Source organism: Lemur catta, chromosome 7 (assembly GCF_020740605.2).
Source record: "Lemur catta isolate mLemCat1 chromosome 7, mLemCat1.pri, whole genome shotgun sequence".
Lineage (NCBI taxonomy): Eukaryota > Metazoa > Chordata > Mammalia > Primates > Lemuridae > Lemur > Lemur catta.
In genome coordinates this window covers 48,730,946-48,756,623 of record NC_059134.1, presented here as the reverse complement: position 1 = coordinate 48,756,623, position 25,678 = coordinate 48,730,946, and the positions used below count along the sequence as shown (strand labels likewise).

The 25,678-nt window shown below is 36.2% G+C and overlaps 1 protein-coding gene across 6 annotated transcripts in view; it reads right to left on the bottom strand.

The window, feature by feature from the left end:
- The window catches only part of DLG2 (discs large MAGUK scaffold protein 2), a 1,739,579-nt gene that overhangs the window by 805,749 nt on the left and 908,152 nt on the right, over window positions 1-25,678 (bottom strand). Inside the window, exon 1 of one of the 6 annotated variants that reach the window (XM_045557236.1) lies at window positions 16,820-17,010. The exons of the other annotated variants lie outside the window; for them this stretch is intronic. Coding sequence (XP_045413192.1) covers window positions 16,820-16,897 — 78 coding nt within the window. The 5' untranslated portion in view covers window positions 16,898-17,010. Of the gene's footprint in view, window positions 1-16,819; window positions 17,011-25,678 lie in introns of those variants that run through there. 6 annotated transcript variants of the gene reach the window in all.

Below are 25,678 nucleotides of genomic sequence, written 5' to 3'. Positions count from 1 at the left end.
AGGTCCCTGGTGCTTAATTAACTCAAACTTGCTCTTGCTTTGAAATTAAAATGCATTCAAAGTTCTATATATGCTTTCAAATCACTCTTTGCATTCAATAATATCTGCTCAATATTTATCCCTATACCTGGGAGAAATTATACTAATGCAATAGTATTTTATCTTCGTAAACATTTATGAGCTACAATATTAGGCAATCACACCAAGTGCTTACAGAAGTACAACATATTTATTTTGGACATCATTTAGAGCATCCCAAACATACTGTCTCATATACAAAACAACCCTCAAAAGCCCTTCCATTAGAATCACAATATTATGATCTTTTCTTTCTCCACTGTGCGCGCGCGCGCGCACACACACACACACACACACACACACACACACAGAGAGATGAAAAGAATCCTCCAAATTATACCTCCAAACCATCCCACTATAAGACCTCCACCTGTGCAGGTTTGCAGGGACTGCCCTGTGGCCCTGTTTGTGAGAGTATCATCTCAGGCGTGAGGTAATCCCATTATATTCATTGCAATTTCAGGGCCATGTCCTGAGCCTCCTGCCGACAGAAGGCTACCTCATCTCGTTCCTAATTAAGAGCATAAAATTCTTCCCAAACCACCTTCATTATTATACACAGCTCGCTTGGCTCTACTAGGCAATACCCTCACATTCTGGAGGAATCAACTGCCTCTTTTAAATCCAAAGTAACCACACCAGAGTTAATTATGCCAATTAAAAGCTTTTCCTATGCTCAGCAGATGAAGCCCATTTCACTAGAGCAACAATGGAGCTACAGGAAAGAGAAACCTTGATTCCAATTAAAGATAATGAGAAAGATCATGTTTGGCTTAAAAACAAACACACGCACCAAATAAACAAAAACAGGAGAAAAATCTTGTCCAAACAAAAGAAAATGATCATCTAAATCTTATTAAGAAAGTATATGCTTACTTTAAAAAAACCTGAAACAATGAAACAACTAAATGCAGCTAGATTTACTTCCCTTTGACTATAATACAGCTGAAAGCAGAGAATGTGCAATACTCTTCCGTAGCAGCACCTTACGTTAGAAGCCAACCTCCTGAGATAACTAGCTCTGTGACTGAGCAAGTCTCTTCTCTGGATCTGAATTGAAAACAATGGAATTTGAATAAGAAACTCCTAAGGCTGTTTGCTGCATTAACATTCACTGAGGGTGGCATGTCACTTTTACCCACTCTGACCCTAGTAGAAACAGCTGGTTCACTTTATTTCGCCTAACACCCTCCAGCAATATCAAATGCCTAAGGCATAGAAATAACCAAGCAAAATCTCAGCAGGCAAAACTGTAACATGAGGGTGTTTTTAATCAAAGAGGGACTTAGAATAGGATTTCATTCACCACTTCTATTTCACTAGCTTTGTACAGGCTACGGCTAGCCCCTGCTACAGACTGAATGTTTGAGTCCCCACAAAATTCATATGTTGAAATCTAATCACCAATGCAATGGTATTAGAATGTGGGGCCTTTGAAATCCTAAGGGTGGAGACCTCATAAATGGAATTGGTACTCTTATCAAAGAAACGTCAGATAGCTCCCTTCCCCTTCCACTGTGCGACCTTGCAGCCAGAAGACGCTGTGTATGAATTAGGAAGCAGACCCTTACCAGATGCTGAAACTGCTGATGTCTTGATCTTGCACTTCCCAGCCTCCAAAATTGTGAGAAATAAATATGTGTTGTTCAAGGCACCCGGTTTGTGGCATTCTGTTACAGCAGCCCAACTTAAGACATCCTCTTATACTTTCTTTCTAGCAGTGGTTCACAAAACAGGGTCACCTGGAAACTTGTTAAGAATGCAAATTCTCGTTCCCCATTCCAGACCTACTCAATCTGAAATTCTGTGGGTGGAGTTCAGCAATCTGTGCTTTAACAAGACCTCCAGGTGATTTTGATGCACACTAAAATTTGAGAATGTGGTCAATGTCTCCTGAAACGTCTCCTTGCCTCTACTCTTGCTCATCTCTAAACTATTCTTCATACTCTTCCACCAGATGTTTTCCTAAAATCTCAATGTGATCATGTCAATCTCTCTCTCTTTCTCTCTCTCTCCTGAAAACCCTTTAGTGACTCTGGTATTTCATCCTTCATCAAATAAAATTCAAAATACTTAGATGACAAACCAAACCTTTTATTATCTGGTCCTGGCCAAACTTTCCAAGGTCACTTCTTCCCACTTCCCCATATATATGCTGTATTCAGGCCAAGATGAATTCTCCCGCTGCTCCACGAAAAGGCCATGCTCTGAGGATTCTGTGCTTTATTCAGTTTCTTCTGCTCAGAATGGCCCTCTCATCCCGTTTGCCTGTGAAACTCCTTATCCTGTTAGACTTTTCCTAAGAATCATCCCTTCTCTGAGATCTCCTATGGCTCCATCCCCTCTTCTCCACTTCTCCCTTTATGCCTCCAGAAGACATTGAGTTTTATAATGCATAACTTTGATGAATACATTTGAATTTTCATGCTATACAGTAGTCTACTCTCATAGCTCTCTCCCTCACTAGCCTGAGCTAGTTGGGGAGGGTGAGTGGGCAAATTAAATCTATTTTATTTTTATAGACTTAACTGAGAATATACTAGGAATATATTATGAATTTTAATAACTATTTCTTTTAATGAATGAATAAATAAATTGACTTTTGAGCACCTATTGTCTACAGCACTGCTACGCTAGTGAATCAACTCTACAGATGAAAAAAACAATAGGCCCCAGAGAACTTAACCTTTCTACCTAGTAAAAGGCAAAGCTGATTCAACTGCAGGACTTACAGACCCCAAAGTTGATGCTTTCTCAACCAAGTCAGTGTTTTCCCAAATAAACTGACTAAATTCTGCCATATCTCCCTTGGCATGTTTTCACATCTTTCTTACTTGTAGTTTCCATTACATGAAATAAAAAAAAGACCTAGGTTACAATTGAGCTAACTTTATAAAGCCAAATATTGAATACATGAAGCCAAATAGTTCTAGGCCTCAATTTCTTTATCTGTAAAAAGGCTTTGTTATATAGTGCCCTATAATGATCAATTATTAATTACTATTATTATTTGATATTAGTATAATTACTTACAGCCATAATAATCTGTGATTATGAACTGGGCTCTTTGTGTGTGATTATGCTGTTTCAACAGCATACCACAGTTCTGGGCACATTGATGATACTCTTTAAATTTTATGTGATTATTTGTTATGGCAATGGTATCAATTCTCATTAAAAATGTTCTGACTGAATAGGGTGTGAAGTTAATCATTAAGTCTCTCCCCTTAATGAATATTTAATTCTGGTTTAGATCTGCCAATCAAAATTTCTAACTTTTTCTTTTTATAACTAGTTACACACATTCCATTTTCCCAATTTTATCCTCGATTGGTGGGGCTAAATCATCACAACAGTTATTATCATAGTAAAATTTGTTTTACTTTAGACAGCTGAATTACTAAATTCTAAAGAAGAATTTAATTAGCTGAAACCTAAATTGTCATTATTAATTTACTGGTTACATTACAATACCTTGTAAAACATTTATGTTGCAGTAAATGGAGTACCTACTTTCCAATGATTGTGTGGCGTAGCTAATTTACTACACAACTAAATATTTAATTAGTAATCTTAGTAAGGCTAAAGGTACTCAATTGAAATTCAATCGCATTACGTTCAACAAAATGCTTGACATCATTACTTTGGATATTATAAAATCTTATCAAATAGTGGAAGTTCAAGCATTATGTAAGTATTTCTGAAACATTCTTGGAATAGCTGTAATAAGTACATGGAAGTATTATCGTAAATTAATCAGCATATCTTTTAGCAAGGTAAAATGGAGAAGGTCTAAAAATTTTTACATTAAGACTAATATTAAGATGCATACAGAGTTTTCATTTGGATGATGACAATTCTAGAAACAAAGACTGGTGATGTTTGCATAACATTGTAAATATACTTCGTGCCACTAATTGTGTACTTAAAAATGGTTAAAATGGTAAATATCATGCTATTTATACATTTTATTACAATAAAAGGACTATATTCAGGATTGATTACTAAATGATACTTTGTCTCAGGACACTAAGATATTTAATAGTTCAACTTAAATTCAACTGTATCCATGTCCTGCCTTACATGTGTCTACTGTAATAGATTGGTTAAAAAATAAAATACCAAACAGCCCACTTTATCTTTTCATCATATGAGATGGCCTGCTTCCCAGAGATTTGCTATTTACTCAACCAATCAGGGAAACGTATAGAGTCGCCGAACATATCCCATTCATCATGCTGTGTTGCAGTTGCTCATTTACTGTGCTCCTCATTCACTATTGAATGTTTAGCACCGAAAATGCCGTGTTCACCATCACACCCCAGCTTCCCCTCATGTTGTGAAGTACCTAGTAAATGAATAAATTTATGGATTTTTGAGATTATTTCTTGTATTAATAACTGATCAAAGTTAGTGTCTAGTTTCTTTAAAGAAAAGTTTCATTTCAGAAAGACATGCTGTTTGCTCAACCAGTGATAAAACTGTATACATTATAAGTAGGTATGATATGGAAAAAGAGGCAATACACATTCAAGAACATATAATGTTAATTATAAATGCAAAAGTAAGCCATTTTCTGCTATTTGAATGTTCTCATCTCCACTGAACAGTCTCTGAAAGCACAGAAGCACATAGAAGTATCTGTACCACGGAGCAACAAATAGAGATGATGGATATTGATTCTTTCCAAAAGCAGAGCTAGGGCTTTAGGAAGACAGAAGTTCATTATACTAATTAGAGGCCCTTGCCCTACCTCCTCAGAGGATGTTCTGTTGAGCAGACACTCTTGGGTAGATGCTTTTCATGTTAATGAGTCAACAATCAAATGGCAGTAATCCTAGCATCTCTGGTGGGATCAGTTGCTCAAATCAGATTCACCTTCCAATAACCCAGCTCAGTGAAACTCAAAGTTGTTGTATTAGGGTAGAGATTCATGTTGATGTTGTGGAGCACATGATGATGAAGTTGTTCAAGGCAGGTTGAAAACAGAGTCAGACAATGGGATGGAAGAGTTGGCCAGTCATATGAGAGGTTTGATAGAATTACACTCACCCCCAAAATCTCTTTCTTTTAAATTACTTGTCACATTATGTTTATTTATAAGCAATTAGATAATGTCTGTTGTATCATAAATATTTACTCAATCTTCATAATAACCCTATGAGACAGGTACTATTATTTCCATTTCATAGATGAGTAAACTGAAACACACAGTTTAAGTAATTGCTTTAAGTCCCACAACTAGTAAGTGGCAGTGCTGGGATTGGAACCCAGGAAATATGGATCTAGAAATCATGTTCTTAAATAGTCCACTCTTTTGACTTCATATATTTTAATAGAAGTATAAAAAATAAGAAATTTTCTTTAATTAAGGTATTTGTTTTTACACTATGGATAGTGTTTTTACACTATGGAGAGCCACATGTGCTACCTAAGAACTTAATCAGACCAGGTGTATTTTATTTTAATCTTGGACAGTGGGGCTCTGTGAATGAGTAATATACCAGGTGGTTTGCATTGAGCCATGATCCCACAGCTGAAGAATGCTAAGATTCAGCAAACAAGCACAGAGGGTTTGGGTAAAGAGGAAAAAATAAAAGGGAAAGACTAGAATATTGTTAATACTATGCACACAGTATAAAGTTTGCTAAGAGTTTGCTTTCATTGTGTATGTTTCTTTTTTTCCTAATCTATGCCTGAACTTCACCAGGGCAGGGACCATAACTTGATCATTTCTGCATCCCTTATAAATCCCAGCACAGTATTATTATTAGTAGCATGTAAGCAAGTCTTTGTTCAATACCAAGGGGCAAATGAGTATTTGTTAAATTGTTAGTGGACTTAAAAGGCCACAGATAACTCATTTACTTGAATTTTATTTTCCTGGGGCCAGTCTAGGGTTAACCTTGAAACAGAAAAAAAAATATGACTTTGAAGCTATCCAGGACAAGCAGATAGGTGATTGTAAAATACTGGAATATAAAAAGCAAAACTTAATCTGAATTGTATTTAAATTTGTTTTCTGAAAGGCATATTATGGTTCATAACTGCCAACAATCACTATCTCATCCTATTTCATTCTACTTTTTTCAAAACAGTGAATAAAATGACTGATACTAAAAAAAATTCTTACTTGTATACCACACAAACCATTTTTATAAAGCTCTTATAAATTCTAGAAAATACAAAGAAAAAACCCAAGTTTAATAAAATAATGGATCTTATTTGAATTGAACATGATATTCAAAATGTTACACTTGGAGAGTTAACATAATGTTATATGCTGAGAAAGAGAGGGGAAATCATCCTATAACATCCATAGTGTTCATAAATTAAATCTGTGAACATTAAAAACAGTGATAACAATGAAAAGGATTACTTATGGAATGAAACCGGAAAAGAGAAACTGATTAGTGAAGAAATTTGCCTCTAAATATCTCAGAATTGTGCATCCTAGAGCAGAGGTAATAAAGATGGTTATTTCTAAGAAATAGATCCAAAGTGGCTCCATTCAATTCACAGCAGGAGCATCTAAAGTAGCAATTAATGCAACCACTGGTGTGGAATTGTTTTCCAAATGCCATCCTGTTGGATAACTTTGTGTGTGTGTGTGTGTGTGTGTGTGTGTGTCTGTGTGTGTGAAATGGAAGCAGGGCTCTGAAGTCCTGGTAAAGTTGAACCAATTATTTACTGAAAATATCATCACAGGTTATTAATATCATTGTTCAAAAATATGAATACGACTGATAAAACTTTTGGTGAAATGAACCTAGCAGGTGCTATTTACCAGAGACTATAAGGGTAGTGCTTAAATCTCCTTGAGATTTGATCATGGGAAATAAATGTAGGGGCATCGATCTCAGTAGTGCATGGAGCCAGGAAGGCTGATGAACTGGAATTGGGACTATCTGGGTTCTAAACCCCAAAACTCGGCCATCAACACTGGGAGACATTGGGCAAACAAATTCCCAAACCTCACAAGCCCTGGGAACTCAGCTTACTCATTTGAAAGACATGGGAAGTTATGTGGTATCATGGTTAAGGGTGTAGGCTCAGGCCCAGATTGTCTGGGTTCAAATCCTGGTGTTGGAATGTGCTTACTGTGCATTGTTGAAAACATTAATTGACCTTTCTGTTCCTCATCTGTAAAAATGTAGATATAATGATACTTAGCACATGGGGCTATGGTGAGGGTTGGCTGAGTTAGAACATGTAAAATCACAGAATAGTGACTGGCCTACAGTAAAAACTCAGAAAGCGTTCATTAATGTTACTATTATCATCTGTGAAAGGAAGGTCCTTTCTAGTTCTGAAATTCACTGTAACATTGCATGAAACTCTTCTCTTTTTTTTCCCCAAGACCTGAGATAAAGCAACAAAGGTGAGGTGATGTATTTACCAGCTGGGAGATGAGCACCTTGAGTCGTTCAGCACATATCACTTCCCTTCCAATGAGAAGTGATGTGTCTTGACTGACTTTCACAAGATACAGAGAATCACTATCTCTTAAAAATTGTGTGGCATGTTTTGAGAGAAGGAAGGTGTGGGAAAGGTAGGGAGCAGCTTGGATGATATTTTTAAGGATGATCTAGAGAGTTATTTAAAGTAAATAAAAACCCAGAACTCCCTCAAAGTCAGAATACTAACAAGTTTCACTTGTTAAAGAAAGAGTCCTCAGTCATTTTTTTTCCCTCTCTAATCAGCAGCAGAGATACAAATATGCATGTTTTCATTCTATAAAACCAGGATGGGAGAGCAAGGCCATTCTGAAGCCCGAAAGAATAGTAGAGTAAGAGATATCATTGATGAAGAAGTTATTAAAAACTGAGTTGCATCTGTTCTGGAACTAGGTAGAGTATGAAAATGAATGGAAGGAAGGAGGGGAGGAGGGAAGGGAGGAAGGAAGGAAATATTAAGGGTTTTACAATAGGCTAGCTATTTTACATGTAGTTTTAATTGAATCAAAAACCCATGCAAGGATGGTAATCACCACATTTAATACCAGAAAGAACTGACAATCAAGGAGATAGTTATTTCTTGTATGACCCTGCTCAAGGTCATACAACTAGGAAGATGCTGACTGACACTTGAAACCAGGTCTAGAGTCTTTCACTGCCACGTTGCTCATGGGTGTGACAACAAGAGGATTCCCAAAATGGGTGAAGACAGAGGTCAATAGACTTGACAAAGAACCTATACAAAGAGCTTAGAAAACAAAAGAAAGTTAGTTCTAGGCCAGAATGATGTTCATATATATTATAATTTTCAACAACTTCTCCTAGCTCCTTCAGAAGATTAGGTAATGTTGACCCTGCAGAAGCTGTGTGTTTATTAGAACTTACACACTTTGGACAAAAAGGAACATTCAACTGGTTCCAACATATTTCTCCCTAATGATGACACCCTGAGCCTGAGTACTAGAAAGCCACTCCTCATTAGACAACATCATATATGGCCCTAATGGTGGGAGATAGTGTCTTAGTCTGCTTGGACTGCCATAACAAAATGCCATATATTAGGTTGCTTAAAGAACAGAAATTTATTTTCTCATAGTTCTGGAGGCTGGAAAGTCTACGTTTAAGGTTCCAGTAGGGTTGTTTCTAGTGAGCTCTCTCTTCTTAGATTGCAGACAGCTGCCTTTTCTCTGTATCCTCACATGTTGGAGAGAGAGAAAGAGTTCCCCTCCCCCTTCTTATAAGGCCACCAATCCTGTCACATTGAGACCCCACCATTATGACCTCATTTAACCTTAATTACCTGATAAATGCCCTCTCTCCAAATACAGTCATACTGGGCACTAGGGCTTCCACATATGAATTTGGGGGAGGGGGCACAATTCAATCTATAGCAGGTAGAATGGGGCTTCTCTAAATAATTAGCATTTTCAGGTTGAGAGAGTTCAAGGAATAAATTTTTCATGCTCAAATATAAGCCTGTAATCTTTTGGAATGTGGGACAAAGCAGCTGGAAAATTTTACAGTTTAACATGTCGTTAGTGGTGGTTGAAGACAACTCTGGTATTATGCTAGCTACTGTTTATTTCATTTCAGTGTTAGTATCAGGGAGAGTGAAAAAGGAAGAGAGCTGGAGCCTCAGACCCAATTCAATAAAAGGCCTCACATTTTTTCTTTCTTCAAAGAAAAAGGGACAAATAAAAAGGAAGAGCCTCTGAGTGTTTCTCATCTTGTTCCCACTTTGAAAGTGGGCATATTATCCACTATATTCTTCTTACTAATGGTCAAGGAAGTTCCAGGTCTTTTGCATATATTCATTTGACATAAACTTTCTTACTTTATGTGCTAGTGCTAGGTATTCTGCTAGGTGCAGAGAATACAAACTCCAATGAATATAAATCCTTCCCTTTAAGGACTCCGCAGTCTTCTAGCAAATCAGAATAAGAATCAAATAATATCTGAGTTAGAAGGAATCTGCTTGCAGATGGCCCAGGAAAATGAAAAGACTTAGGTGGCTCATGTTGTGGGGCAGAGCCACTTAACACCCAGGCCTACTGACCCCTAATCTAGTCTTAATTCCTGCGCTGAACACAGCTCAGAGTGTTCCGTCCAAGTGGATCATCCAACCAGGCTTCATTTAGGGCTTACTAGGCGCCAACTGTCCTGACTGAATGGGAAAGAATTTATAATGTTTTAATAATTTAATTAAAGATGTAATAATGTGAGGAGACGATATAACCCCAGATGAAATTGTAAGTGAATACTACAAGGCATTATATAAAGTGAGATAGCTTTTCTAAAAACCACATACATACATGTACAAATAAAACATGTATCTTATCTGATTATCAAATTTATCTCAATAGTGATCATCAGGGTTGAACTAATCTTGCTAAATGGAAGAATTTCTCCTTTCGTCTTCATCACTCAATGATACCAGGTAGAGAAAGATCACTCTAAAGTTATTTTTTTCCTTTCCTTTTTTTTTTTATTTCAGCATATTATGGGGGTACAAAAGTTTAGGTTATGTATATTGCACTTGTCCCCCTCCCCCCAAATCAGAGCTTCAAGCATGTCCATCCCCTAGACAGTGCGCATGACACTCATTATGTATGTATATACCCCTCCCCTCCCCCCACCACATCTGCCAGACACCCAATTAATATATTAAGAAGAAAACATTTCACAATTAAAGTTCTGTTAACTGAACTGAAACAAGAGTATCTATTAATAGATACCTGGTTTCTGAAGGTCCCCCAATGAGAAATCAGGTCTTGCTCCCAGCTTGTCCCTTCTCCACATCAGAGGCCCACCGACTCAAGAAAGGTTTAAAGAAGAGCACATGGTATGAGAGAGTAGGGTCACAGGCTCTAGATTCAGTAATACCTGGCCCCAAATGCTGGCTTCACCACTCATGATCTTGGGCAAATCCCTTAACACCTTATACCTCAGTTTCTTCAGCTATAAAATGGAGCTAATAACAGGATTGCCTCAGAGGTTGTAGTGAGGATTAAATGAGATAATACATGTAAAGTACATGTCATAGTGCTTGAGTAAACTGCTCAGTAGTCATTACCATGATTAATAACAATTGTACAGTGGTTTTGGAACCTCCTGTCTTGCTCTTCAGCCTACTCTTCCCCTCCTTCACTCTGGCCATTTCTCTGATCCTGTCCTTTCCCTGTGTCCCCTCCCTGACCTAATAGCAGCTGTACTTTACGCTATGCCAGAGTGGGCAGCAGTGCTGGGACCTCAGAACAAGTGCTACTTCCATTCTGCTGCTTGAGTCACCTTCCAGGTGACAGGGAGAACTGCAGGGCTGCATTCAGCACGGACAAACACCTGTCCTCTCTGTCACCGCAGCTAGGCAGACACTGGCGCTGAGTCATGCTGCTGCTCACAACCAAGGAGCTTTCAGAGACTCCCAAGGCTGTAAGAAAGGGGCCTGAGAGGACAATCTGTTCATCCCTCTCTCCATGTCAGACTACTCTTCAATCTACCATGAGGCAAAAACAGACATAAGAAGATCACTGAGGACTGGCTAATCTTCAACATCAGGATGCCTCTTCTTATGCCTAAACTAAATTTCAGATTTTGCCTTTAAATTCATCTTTTAAAATTCATTTTTAATAGGGAAAAATAAACTCGGTATCTAATTCATTATAAATATACACCATTATGTACAGTATATATTATATATATACAGATATATATCTACAATATATAGTATACACACACAGAGTATTGTTTACTGATTAAAAACTTGAGCTCTAGAGTTCTACAGGGCATCTAATCCCAGCCACCTACTGGTGATGTGTTTTTTCTCTAAAAACTAATAGTAATGATCTCACTGGATCTTTGTGTTAGCACAGTTCTCAGCTCAGAACAAACTCAATAAATATTAACCACTGTTTTTCTTTAGACATATAAAAATATAGCAAGAGTCTGGGAGGCTTCTTAAGCTTTCTCTTCTGCAATCTAAATGCCTCAGTTAGATTATGTCTTTTAATTCATTTCTTCTATAGTGTTCATTTTCATTTTCCCTCCATCATTTACCTTCCTAAATCCAGAATAGGACACAATGCCCATTGAGTCTGTTCAGCACAGGAGAAAATGTATGATATATTTTAGGATTATCTATCACACTTCCTATGCAAATTATTATTGTTATTTGCAAAGAGATAAAAGTAATTTAATGACAAGTGTAATATTTTAAGCACTTTATTTATATTAACTCATTTTATTCTCAAAGTAAATGCATTCTTTCTTTCAGCATTATGCCATACTTTATTGATTTTTCCACATTTTAACATATGTAAAATCAAGATGGATCTTGCAATTAATGAAGTGTTGTAGTTCCATTGGAGATCTTTTTCTTTTCCTTAGTAATACATGAAATAATGGTGCATCTTAAAATTGATGACAACCTAGAATCAATGAAATAGGATATGAAAGACAACTATGTGCCAGGCATTTTTTTAGACCCTAGAAATATGGTGAACAAAATTGGACAGTCCTTCATTTCAAAGAATCTAACAAGGATCATAAAAAATGAAGATGATTGCAATAAATGTACAAGTTGCTGTGGGAACTGAAGGAAGACTCATCCTGGGCTTTATAAGGACCAAGGAAAGCTTCCTAGTGATAATGATGTCACCTAAGATTATAGTAGAATTAATGAGGGGTACAGTTAGGCTGTGTCAGCTACTCAGCTGAACAGATTAGGCAAAATCCTAGAAGCTAGAGAGAGCATTGATAATTCAGGGATTTGAAAGTAGTTCAGAATGCTGGATTCAGAGTTCTCATGGAAGAGGGGCAAGGTATGATGGTAGAGAAGAAAGTGGAAACCATATCAGCATGGGCTTTGTAGACCATATTAAGGGTTTTGGACATTATCCTGAGGACATTGGGAATATATTGAAACATAGATACTACTTCTATTTGACAGATGAGAAAACTGAGGCCAGAGAAGCCAAATGACTGCCTTCAGACTGGATAGCAAAGAGCAAGACTAATTTAATCTACTCTCTCTAAATCCTCACCTTAAACTCAATGCCCTTTACACTACACCAAGATCACCCAGGACATAATTCTCTCTCCTTGATCATACTTCCAGCAAATGCATTACTAGTTTATCCTTCATTATAGTTTATGTTGAATTATTTTTTTTTTTTGGTTTAGACGGGGAGGAAGGTAAAACTATTATGTTCGTTCTTAAAAAATTCTCCAAGGTGACTATGGCCTAATGTGAGGATATGTGGCTTGGTTACATCACTTATAGGTTATATATCACTACCAAGCTCATCCACAGTTGTGTCTATAAGATGATAAATATTGATACTAGTCTTTCCTAATGCATCATATGTGTACTTTTCATGGTACACACTTAAAAAATAAATAAACAAACAAACTTAAAAATTAAACCAAAAACAAATGGAAAAAGCAATAACTTACTGATGGGGGAGGGTGAAGGTTCATAACTTTACACATTTTAATACTTTTGCATATTATTATTTTACCAGAAATTGCATTTTCAATTTATCTTAAAGCTTCCTCAGCTGGCCTTTTAGAGTAATACAATCTGGAGATTGGCTAAATTAAGCAATTTATGTTGAAATGTGACAACAGGCATAAAAGTGAGATACTAACTTCTGAATTACACAGGGGAAAAAAAAAAGAGGAAGGAATAATTATTTGAATGGAGGTATTCTATTCCAGCCAGGCAATCTTGATTTCATATTATCACTTTTAAAATAATTTTATTCACAGAATTTGTTGGTATGAATGGAACTGTCTTTTTAATGAAAGAATAACAAAGAGCCTTTTACTTTTCTTTTTTACGAAAATGTCGTGTGAATCACCTAACATCTTTGACTCACTTTAAAAAGAGAGCACATCTACAATTGCTAAGTGTTTAGGTCCTTTTTGGTGAAAGACATCTTTGGATTCTATAGGAATAAGTAATGAGTACAAATGCCAATGTCTAGGTTATGACGGTATGACAATTACAAGCTATTTAAAATGAACAATAGACACCAAAACAATAGCTTGCTACATTTATCCAACTAGTGAGGACAAAGAGTGTAAAATCTTTAACAGGGCAGACAATTGTCTATTCAAGATAGCTTAGTTATAGTCTTATCTGAAATAAGGGAGTTGAGTTACATGATCATTAACTTTGATTCTATAAACCTCATGACTTTGGAGTTCTAATATATTAATAAAAGAGAAGGACAAGATAAGAAGGAGTGGCTAACCTTATTCAGACAAAACAGGTTAGGGGAATCCAGGAGAATGATGAGTGAATGGAAGAGAGTGCTAGAGATTCAAGGAACCAGTTTTGGAACACCTTAGGCTGACTTGGGTTCAAATTCCAGAACTGAAACTCACTACTGATCCTTGGGCTAGCTACTTTGCTCTCTAGGATTCAAAAATAATAATTTCTACCTAATAGGGTTGCTGTGAGAATTAAATTATAAAGCAGCTGATGTGAACAGGAGCTATCATTAATATTATTATTGTTGTGATCATTATCACAGACACTCCACTATGCTATTGAATTCTATTGACATTAGATGAGGTAAAACAGTAGGCCGGGCAACTAGGAATAAGGCATACTGCGTGTTTAGGATGGCATTTAGGCTTGCACATCCCCAATTAGCTTTTCAATTAACCCCAGTCTTGAGGAAAATATTTCCCGGACCATACCTGAATGTTAAAACAGAATGGAAGGGCTATTACGGGTGCAGGTTGTTTTATTAGAGTAGGAGGAAACAAACTATCTACTGCAAAAGAGAAAAAAAAGCCAAAATTTGCAGAGCGTACTAAAAATCATTGTCCATGATACAGATTTATCCCCCAAATGCTAAAATATGCTCTGAATCTATCCATAGTTCTTTCACAACTAAGTATACTGGTCATTTTCTAAACAAAACACAATGACAATCTTATGTTATACATCTTCCTCCATTTGATGATAAACCATGGCAACATATCATTAGCAGCACTTCACATCCCCCACTGTTTGCCACTATAGTCTTTGATGTTATAGGAATACTTTATATGAATTAATTTAGCTTGTGGTATATTTGTTAACTGCCTTCTTAGCTAAGGTATATTCCCAAACTCTTAAACAAAATATTAATTTACAATGGTTGGTTTAAATAAGACATGTTATAAAATTAGGTACACAGAATAAAAAAAAAAACTATTTCCATTCACCAAGTATTCACTGAGTGCCTACATTTTTCAAGGTGGCATACCTTTTAATTTATTCCAGGAACTCTGTGAATACAAATTCCATGAAAATAATAAGATGCAGTTTTCATGTTGGTTATCATTACCTAGCGTTTAAAATTAACTCCTATCCTTTGTGGCTAGCACAAGGGCATTAGAGTTAATTTTTCCTTTGGTCTTTATCACTGAGAAAGCAAAACTTCAGTTCTGTAATGTTGATTTCCTGATGTGAATGTATCTTACTTTCTGAGTAAGATGAAGAATTTCAAACCTTCAACCTCACATTTGGTTTATTCTTGCTTGTGCTAAGCGTTATCTACCACAGATATGAATGGGAGATGCCAGAGCCCCCTTACTAGCTTCTTCCCACATTGAAGAACCAGAATCCCTTGTTACTTTGTTGGATTAACATCCTTTTAGGTTCTATACACTGAATTTCATAGAGCTGCTATTTCCCACATTCGGGCCCAAGCTTGAATTAAGTGGCACTGGGAGATTCAACTTTTCTTTGCATACTAATGTAATATAAGGCATTGTGTACCATGGGTTTTCAGAACCATTTGTGGTCTCTAACACTCCTCCCATCCATATAACCTATAATTTTTGTAAGAGGAAGGCACTATTCTAAAACATTTGCTCCAATAAAAGACCTACTTACAAGTATCTTTCCTTAAAAATTACTTGAGAAGCAAAATAAAACAAAACAAAACAAACTCAAAAATCCTACTGTTCAATATATATGGTACTAGTACATGATAGATATGTAATATTTTTATCTATGATATATAAAATAAGGAAGGGACAAATTCTACCCCCTCCCTCTCTTCCAACAGAAGTGGCATTAAATAACAAGGTTATCATTCTACAATGCTCTGATCTGGACATTCTAAAAGGCTAGAACCCTAAAGTCATAACTCCAACAATATTTTCTCTTTTCACACTACAGGCAATCACATCTTGGCTCATTACTGGATTCTTGTTGATTTTATCAACATTCTCACTCTGAAGGGCTGAATAGCAAGTTAAAGTGAAGGTATCTTTGTAGGTGAGAGAAAGGACTATGCCACAGACCAGAAGAGATGGTTCATCTCTGGGTCAATCTCATAAGTATTTAAAAGATAGAAAGGAGGCTGAGCTAAAGATTATATCCTCAGAGTAATATGGAAAAGCTCAATTTCACAAGATTTTCTTACCTTTGGTAGTTTCCCCAATACCTGTCAAATTGAATACTGATTCCCTAAATATGCCAGTTTGGCCAGTCAGTGCCTCAGAATGCACTGGACAAATTAGAGATGTAAGCCATCATCTTCTGTTCTCTCCATGCCTGTAATATACCTTAGAACTTACAGGCCATTTTAATTTCTTAGAGAAATGCAACTAATGAAGTAAGTCGGCATAGAGATTCTCTGTGAACAACTGGTCGTGCTGAATAAAAGAAATGCAAAGCCATTCTCTAAATGGCCATGACTATCTGATTATTAATATAATTCCTCCTCATTGTAAACACTTTTGAAATGATGGCTTTGTTGATTTAAAAGGATCTCAAACAGCCCTGTGGAATCTGGTCACTGTTATTCAGAGTCCCAAATGTGTGTTCCTAGGACACACACTAGAACACCTGCCTGTACTAGAGAAAGGCTCAGGTATTTATAATGCCCACCTCAGAACCAAAGATCACAGTTATAAAAATAATGCAGTACAGCAACAAGTTCAATAGAGAGCTCCCTGAACAAGTAAAAATTGCAGCTGCTCAATTGCTTTCATCCTATGTAATTTAAAGGAGTCTTAAGTTTCTGTGGAGACACTCTTATCAGTTGATGGTTTCACCATATATTTTGAATAGCCAATGATCCTGCTTAACCCTAAATGCTCCTCTCCCAAGTGAGCTAGGCTCTAAGAGTTACCCCTCTCTAAGTGGCATGGACTACATTCGCAGCCAAAGGCAAGTTCTCAGCCCAAGCTAATAAAGACTGCGTCTGTACTCAGACCAACACTCAGAGCAGGCAGTTGGCAAATCGGAAAGGTAATCTTCAACCCCACTCATTCCATACCTTCTCTGATTTCGCCTTCCTGGCATTGTGCACGAACCTGCGACCCAGCTTCTTAGCATACCAGATAGAGGCAAACATAGCGATGCCAATGGAAGGAATTCACAATGAAGCTGCTGCACAATCAACTTCCCACCTCGGCTCAGAGACGAACGGAATCAGGCTAGAGCTGTCACTTGCAGGCTGTTGCTTTCTCAGTTCCTCTCATGCTGGTTAGCAGGGAGAGGGTGGGAGGAGGGAGGGCTTGGGGGAGAAAGGCAGTCCTGTTTGGCCAGTCTGCAGGTGTATTTACATCCTGCCAGCAGGAGGTCCGGGTGAGGCGGGCGCTGCCTTTGTAGCCAGCTCACACACATCCAGTTGGCTAAGTATCTGTCTGCAGTTCTTCAGCACGGTCGCCACCAAACTCCATGTGTGTCAGGAGGAAGGGAAGCCGCAGTCAACTCCGGAGGCGGCTGGGCTCCGGCACTCGCACTCCTCGCTTGGCTTCCCTCTGTCTTGACAGTACGTGCCGGTGGCAGTGGCCGCGTGAAGGCAGAATCCACATACAGCCTCGCAGGTAAATCAGCCAATACAGGAGCTGCCAGGCACGGGGGGAGGCAGGGCCACCGTGGATCTGGCCCTGCAGGCACAAACAGGTGTGTCTGGATCCCAAATTCCACTCAGATTCTCTGAGATGACTATCAGGGCTGTTAGGGTAGCTTATTAGAGTTTAGATTGTCATGTTAGACACTTCTAAGGTAAAGTCAATTTTAAGAGACAAGTGTTTCCTCCAATGAGAGATAATGTTCAAACCCTCTGCCAATCCTACAAGAGGACAAAAAATAAATGGCTCGTGTTGGCAAGGAAAACCTGTCTTCCGGTGACACAAACTAGACTCAATCAAGCAAACATTTTCCAGCCCATCTCAGAGGAGTACCCCATGAGCACTTATGGATCAAAGAACGTCAACACACTTGCAGACACTTGGAAAAGAACTTTCTCTCAACAAAATAACTTGATTTCTATCCCTCAAAAGGGTTGGGTCCCGAGTCAACCAAAAAAGTATCTTGGAAAGTATATTGGGTAGCCTCATAGACAACTGGAGGTGGAACAAGACAGTGTAGGACAGGACATTGGTAGTTAGAACCCATGTCCATGTTGCTCACTAAAGGTAACCTCTGTGTCTAGCACAGTGCTTAATGTGACGCATTTAATGTATGTTTATTGAAGGAATGAATAATCTGGTTTCTGACTTTGATTTTGCTTCTAACGTGTTTCTTTGTTCTCCCTGGGCTCAATTTGCCTAATCCGTAAATTAAAAGAATTGGGCGTATAATTTTTAAGATCCCTTCCTGCCTAGGGGTGTATGATTCTGATTGTGGTTATTCTTATGAGTATTGAGTAGAAATCTCTATTGCTCACCAGGGACATAGACGAAGGAGAAATAATTCAGTGTTCTGAAAAGCCAACAGTGGCACCCTCGGGGTAGTCCAGCTCCTTTTACCTCTTTTGGTATGACTAGCTGCCACCCAGGGTTTGGCTTTGCCATTAGCTATTTCTTTTCCTCTGTGTTTTCACTTCCTACGAGCACTACTATCCTTTAATTTCCTTTTGATACCCTTAGACAAGCTCTGTGCAAAAGTGCCACAGAAATCCAACAAATAAATACATGATAATTCCTGCTTGGTTTTCAAAGAGCTACTCAGCAGGATCATAGCTTACCCTAATATCGCTATGATGCTAAAGATATTTATTATTTCTGTACACAAATTTGTCCAAGTCATGTTGTAGTTAAAAGACTATTCCATTAACAGACTTAAGTATATAAAAGAATGGGAGAAACAATCCTCTCTAAGTTAATGACTAGAAAATTCTGTTTTTAACATTTTAAGATGGAATCAGACGACAAAGAAGTAAGACAAAAAATACTGAACACTGCACTTTCAAACCACTGATATCATTGGGGGAATCAAAGAATGTTAATTTACCCTGATGGGACTGACAGATTGTAAAATAATTCTTGTACTTTCTTCATAACTTAAGATTTCCTAAATCACTAAAACTGAGGTTTGGAGAGATCTTTGATGTTTGATCATTTTGTTTATTGGGTTTGCTTTTATTCTGAACCTTTAATGACCTTCTTCACATACCTGTTCAAAAGGTTTTGTAAACTTTTTCAAGGTAGAATTCTTTAGAAAATAAATCAGGCCTACCAGCTAAGATTTAACTTAAAATATAACAATAAGTAATGTTTCTTAAATAGGCAGTCAGAGGTAGAAAAGGCAATGTGGAGTAGGACATTTGTAGTCAGGATCCATTCTTTGTTATGCAAATACTTAGCAAAATGTAGATATTTAAAATATATTTGTTGAATGTGTCTATGACAAAGTAGGAAAATTCATAAACTGGGAAAGGCTGCAAGCATCAATAGAAGAATATCCATACATTTAAAGTTACAAAAGTTGTAGGAAAGATGAGTGTAATGCCATTTGAATGAAGTCATTGCCATATTTATACAGTCATCTTCCCTGGGCTATCTGTGGGCAGATGTGCTTGCTGCAAAGAAAGTGGCAGCTGCCTACAGTTAATCCTAATAGTCTCTAACCACTGTTCTGCTCACTGAGATAAATAAGTTTTGTAGCTGTGTTGTTTAAGTAAAACAAATTTTTCAGACACTTTCCATCTGTATGTAGTAAGTACCTGGACAGAACTTTTCCTTTATAATTTCATTTCTAATACTTCTCATATGACAGAAGCCTACCAGTGCAGCTGAGTTTGAGATGCAACATTAATCCTTTTAAGCAGCTTTGGGTTCATGCCTCAACACACACACACTATGTGAGCTTCCTCTGAATTCTCAAGGTAAATGCAATGTTTCAATCAGCCATTAAGTATTATACATTTCTACCTAGGACATGAATTATTTTCTTTTAAAAATCATCTAAATATATCACAGAAAATTTTTTAAAAATCAGAGTAAAAATTAAACCCTAGAAATTAATATCTGGTAGCTCGAAAAGCTATTTAGGTTCAGGGTTCAATATAGACCAAAGAAAATACATATTGAGACATAAATATGTTAATGTAAAAATTAATGATCATACAAAGATTTTTGTTTGGTTTATTTGCACATTTGATATGCATATTTGATAGCCTTCTGGCTAACATCAAATATTAGTTAATTATTAAACAGCAAGTGTAGAATATACACTAATGGAATTTATGAGTAAAAGAATATAAACATAACATTTAACATAAATTGAGAGGAATGCCAAGGTGTCGATGTTAGTTACCTCTGTACAGAATGGTAGAAAGGGGAAGATAAAAACTGTTACATTTTGCTCTCTAGATATATGTATCATGTGACTCATCTACATGAGAACATATTCACATTATTACTTCTATGATTAAAAGGCAAGCAATGCTTTTCCACAAAATTTTATTGAGTATTTACTACCTGTGAAACATTAGAGACCTCTAAGTGAAGGAAACACAATCTCTCCTCTCAAAGAGCCCTATATAGTTGGGGACGCAGATATATAAAGAAAGAAATTTCAATGCAGGATGGCATTGTTACAGATGTGAGAAAAATAATCTGGGAGCTCAGGGAGAAAATTACTGGATTTTTTTTTGTTTTTATATGAGATAAACCCAGTAATAGTATTAGCTGGAAAAAGTACAATAATGAGTGCCAATGTATATAAAAAGGCAAAGGAATAGCCAAATCTCTCTGCATGTTTTATCTCTGTGGACAATAGGAAAAATAGTCACTATGAATTTATGTGTTATCAAAGTCCATGTGCACAAACTGGCCAAGTTTGTCTCTTTCTGCACCAAAGAGACAACCAGTTATAGACAAGAGTGAAAAAAATGCTTTGAGTCAGTCCCAATAATAAAACCCACTGACTCTAATTACAAATAGGCAAAACCTCTCTTTTTTTCTAATCTCAAAATCATCAAAACTAATTCTTCAGCATTTGAATACCTCACATATCCTTTCTTTTAAATGTTTAATCATAATATATTTAGGCACCAGAAATGTAAAAAAACTAATATAACACTTACCCATTTACCTACTACCCAGATTTAATAAATGTAATATTTTTCATATTTAATTCAGGTTAATTTTTAAAGAAATAAACTCTCCATAAGACAGTTAAAATATCCCCACCTCACTCCTTCAAATTCATCTCATTTCCTCATCATTATTTTTAGCATCCTAACCCTTCTCTTTGGATTAAATTTCCTTCTAACATATGTACATATTTTAATAGTCTTTCTGCAAAAATCTGTGACGGTTAAACATAATCTTTTCATATGTTTCCTGAACTGTCTACATTCACCTTAGATTTTGGCAATAAATAGAAAGAGATTTCTAGATTGACAATGATTTTCCCTCAGCACTTTGAAGGTATCATCTCACACTGGCTTCTGGCATTGATTTTTTTGATGCAATGTCTGCTGTCAATCTAATTGTTACATAGTAAGAAATATGTCTTTCTTTCTATGGTTGGTTTAAAAATTTACTTTTGTCTTTATTCAACTGCAGTTTCACTATGTTTCCTTTTTAAAATAATTCTGTTTAGAACTCATTATGATTATGTAATCTGATTAATCATTAAAAAATCCTCTCAGTCATTAACTTTTCTGATATTTCTTCTCTCTCTCATTCTCTCCTGCTAGAATTCTGTTATATTCTTTCTGGACCACTTTAATCTGTCCATCCTATTGCATTGTATATTTCACATTGTTATTCTCCTTCCTTCTCTGTGCTGCTTTCAGGGTTATATCTTCAGCTCTAATTAATATTTTCTTTTCCTTTTATTTCAAAATATTAAGGGGATTCAAGTGTTTTTGTTGTATGGATTAATTGAATAATGCTGAAGCCAGGGCTTTTAGTGTACCAGAGCAGTGTACGTGGTACCTGATAGGTACGATTTTATCCCTAACCCCCTCCCACTCTCCCCACTTCTTAGTTTTCAATGTCCCTTACACCATTATATGACTGTGTACACCCATTGCTTAGCACCCACTTATTAGTGAGAACATGTGGTGCTTGTTTTACCATTCCTGGGATACTTTGCTTAAAATAATGTTCTCCAGTTCCATCCAAGTTGCTGTAAAAGGCATTATTTCATTCCTTTTTATGGCTGTGTAGTAATCCATGGTGTGTGTGTGTGTGTGTGTGTGCACGTGTATGTATATATAGTCACACACCACAGCTTCTTTATCCACTCATCAATTGTTGGACATTTAGGTTGATTCCATATCTTTGCAATTGTGAATTGTGCTGTGATAAACATTCAAGTGCAGGTGTCTTTTTGATATAATGACTTCTTTTCCTTTGGGTAGATACCCAGTAGTAGGATTGTAGTAGTAGATTGACTATTTTCTAATTTCTATTTTTATCTTAGGTTATAATCTATTGTTTTTACTTATCTACAGATTGTTTATTTTTAATTTAAATATATATTAATTATGAGATATTCTGGGTGTGTATACATATATATATTTAAATCCTAGTCTTTTACATAGTGTTCTGTTCTTTTATGATTTTTATTCCATTCTCTATCATGCTTTTAATTTAAAAGTACTTATATTGTAGTCTTTATAAAATAATTTTATTCCTTAATTTTCATAGAGGTCTAATCCTACTAATTTCACTTATGGTGGGTAGTTCCTGCATCTCATTGTACATTTTTATTTTGAAGTTTTCTTTAGCAAGATTGTAGTTCCTGTGGGAGTTCCAGGGACCTTCAGTTGTGCAACTGTTTCTACAGAATATTTTTGCACATCATTCTGCTAGTTGACCAGAGAGTTCACTAGTTCAGGAGCAGTTTCACATAAATTTTCTGTCTTGGAACTATTCTTCCCATATAATAGGGTTCAAATTTATTTATTTTTTTTCCTTTTTCACTCATAATAGAAACACTTCCTTGTTGCTTCCCTGGGTTGGTGAATGAAGTTTTTTAGAAACCCTTTCATTAATGAGAATCCTTTTAAGTTTTGGGTTTTGTGCAGGAGTCTCAGTTTCATTTCTCTTCCTTTGGTGATCCTAAGGTCAAGTGTCCTGTCCAGCATAGCCATGAAAACCCTACACTCTTACCCCAGGGACCTTTATTTAGTACCATATCCCCCTAGGATACCATAGTCAGTACAGAAACTCGCTGCCCTGGCCATGATTATAAACAAATAGAGACAAGTCAAAGTGGAATGCCCCTAAACCCAAAATCAAACTGGATAATTTAACTGGCCTGCACAGGAGGCTTTAGTGTTTAATAAACATGTGTGGCAAAAATACATATAAGATTTATTGTTAAAAGTTTCATATAAGAGTTTCAGGAAGGTCACCTAACTAAAATGCTATTCAGAAGTCACCATAACATAATAATCAATTACATAAACTTAGCTGTGAGATAAACCACCACCATTTATTTGTGACCTTGGACAAGTTACGCCAACTCTATAAATGCGGGTAATAATGGAAACTATGCCATTGTGTTGACAATAAGGAGCAAATGAGATAACACGTATACATTATTTGGAGTAGTTTCTGGCACACTATGGGTACAATAAAAATATTGCTTTTATTTTTATTCATTCTCTAATATTCCAGAAAGACAAAAAACACAATAGTCTAGATAGACAAGGTGTGCTTATTATTATGAAGAAGCAGAGAATGATTTTTAAAAATTCTCTTTTTATTTGTATTTAATCATCCTCACTGTTAAGAAAGTCTACTTCCTTCTTCAGTCTTTTCTCCTTTTCTATGCTATTAGTGAAGAACAAAAATTAGTTTCCAAACTCTTATAAAAATCATTAATAAATTTAAAAATTTTCAGTTTCTCTTTTATGTGTCTCTTTCCTGAGCCAAATAAATATTTTCTTTAGGATTTTTGAATAGTGGGTTTATTTTCTGAGAGTATGCTCAGAGCATCTCTTCATTTTACAGATCTCTCATGAGAAGAACAACGCAAATGGATCCCAAACTTACATAATAGTTCTGAATTAACATGATGCTGTGATTTGCCCATGTTCTTAAAATTAAATTTTGCTACAACTGAAGACATAAAATAATATGGCAATGACTATGAAAAGGAATATAGAGCTGAGTCTGTGAGCAAAATAGAAGAATATCAAGCCAGTAGCCAGTAAATAATGGGTGTCTCATGGAACATACGATAACTTTGACTTGTGAGTACAAACGACAATGAAATGAACAAGTCCACAGTTTTTTGAAACAGCTACAGGCCCTAAAGGTGAGTAGTTGAATAAGTAACTGAGAATGCAATTCAACTTCTTCAAATTTAAATGTCTTCCCAAAGCATACAACAAATGCAGACATTCAAATACTACTCATCTACCCTAAGCCATTTAAACTGGGAACTTCCTAAGAATTAGAATTCAGTTAGGCAGTCTAGTATTTTTGCTATCTCAACAACAAAATAAATTATTTCCATAATTCATAGAGGTAGGTACCAGTTTGGGAAGCAATATTCTTAAGTTTTAATTTCTACCAGTTGTTATTATCTGTGGGTATTGAATTACATAATCGATTTCTAAATTCCTCTTGAGCTCAAATAATTGATTAGTTTATCACATTTATGACCCAAGAATTGATCTGTATAACAATTATCTCCCAAATCCAGTGGGCATTTTTGATGAAGTTTAGCCTTGCTATATCATCCCTTTGGGTCTTCATCAAATTATTTTCTGTTTCCATGACATACTCTAGGTACCTGTGTCTTTGCACATGCTATTTCTGCTATCTGTAGTCTTACCACTCCACCTCACTTCCTGTTCCCTGTCATTCTACATGTGACACATTTTGACACATTTTTTTGAGACTTGGTTTAAGAATTCTCTATGAAACCTTTCATGATAACCTCTAGGCAGAGGTTCTATGTCCCCTATTGCACTTTGTATATAACTCAGATTTAGTTCTTATTATATTACTTTTATCTGTGATTACTTTGAACTTATGTTTCCCCCTAAATGCCTATGAACCATTCAAAAAAAGTACCATACCTTATTTAATTTTTGTATCCTCAGAGAGCTATATAGTCTTTTGCACATGGTGCTTACTCAATAAATATTTTTGAATGTTTTAATAGTTATTTGCTGAATTAATGAACAAATGAATGAGCATATTACTTCAATTAAACAGCTTCATACTCTTGGGAGACAAAAGAAGACAGTATATAGGTGTATACTAATCATTTATTATTACTCTTTACTTGTATTTTTACTCCTCATACTCATCTTCACACTATAAAAGATAAATCAAGTCAATGTAACAAGAGTGCTTCAAAAAACACCATTTCTAAAGGTAAGTCACTGACACTTGTTGATTCATGGCCTACAAGCTGTCAAATTTTTGACTTTGTAACTCTTCGCCTTCTATAGGTACAGGTGATCTTTTGCAAAATTGAATAAATACAACCAACTCATACATAAATAATAAACCCCTTTTTTATTTCCTTAAAAATAATATCCACTAATGAAAACATACAAACCATCCCACTTTCCATTCTGCCGCCTACATAAATCAGAAACAGCAGCTGCTGAAATCTTCAATGCAAATGTCAATTGCAGATAGTGTTACTGAAAATATTCCTGATATTAACTGCAACCCCTCTCCAGTTTAAAGAATATATATAGTTTAAAAATGTATAATAGCATCATATTGTATTCTTCATGGCTTACTAGAAAGAAAAGGGAAGGGGGTTGCTAGTTATGTTCTATATGTTAGCTATTTTACGTTAAGATCTTTATATGAAGTCAAAATATATTGCCCTTAAGATGCATAAAGTATCTTGACCACTGAAACACTTAGAAAATAGATCAGAACAAGAATTACATATTTTCCAGAATAAATAGCAT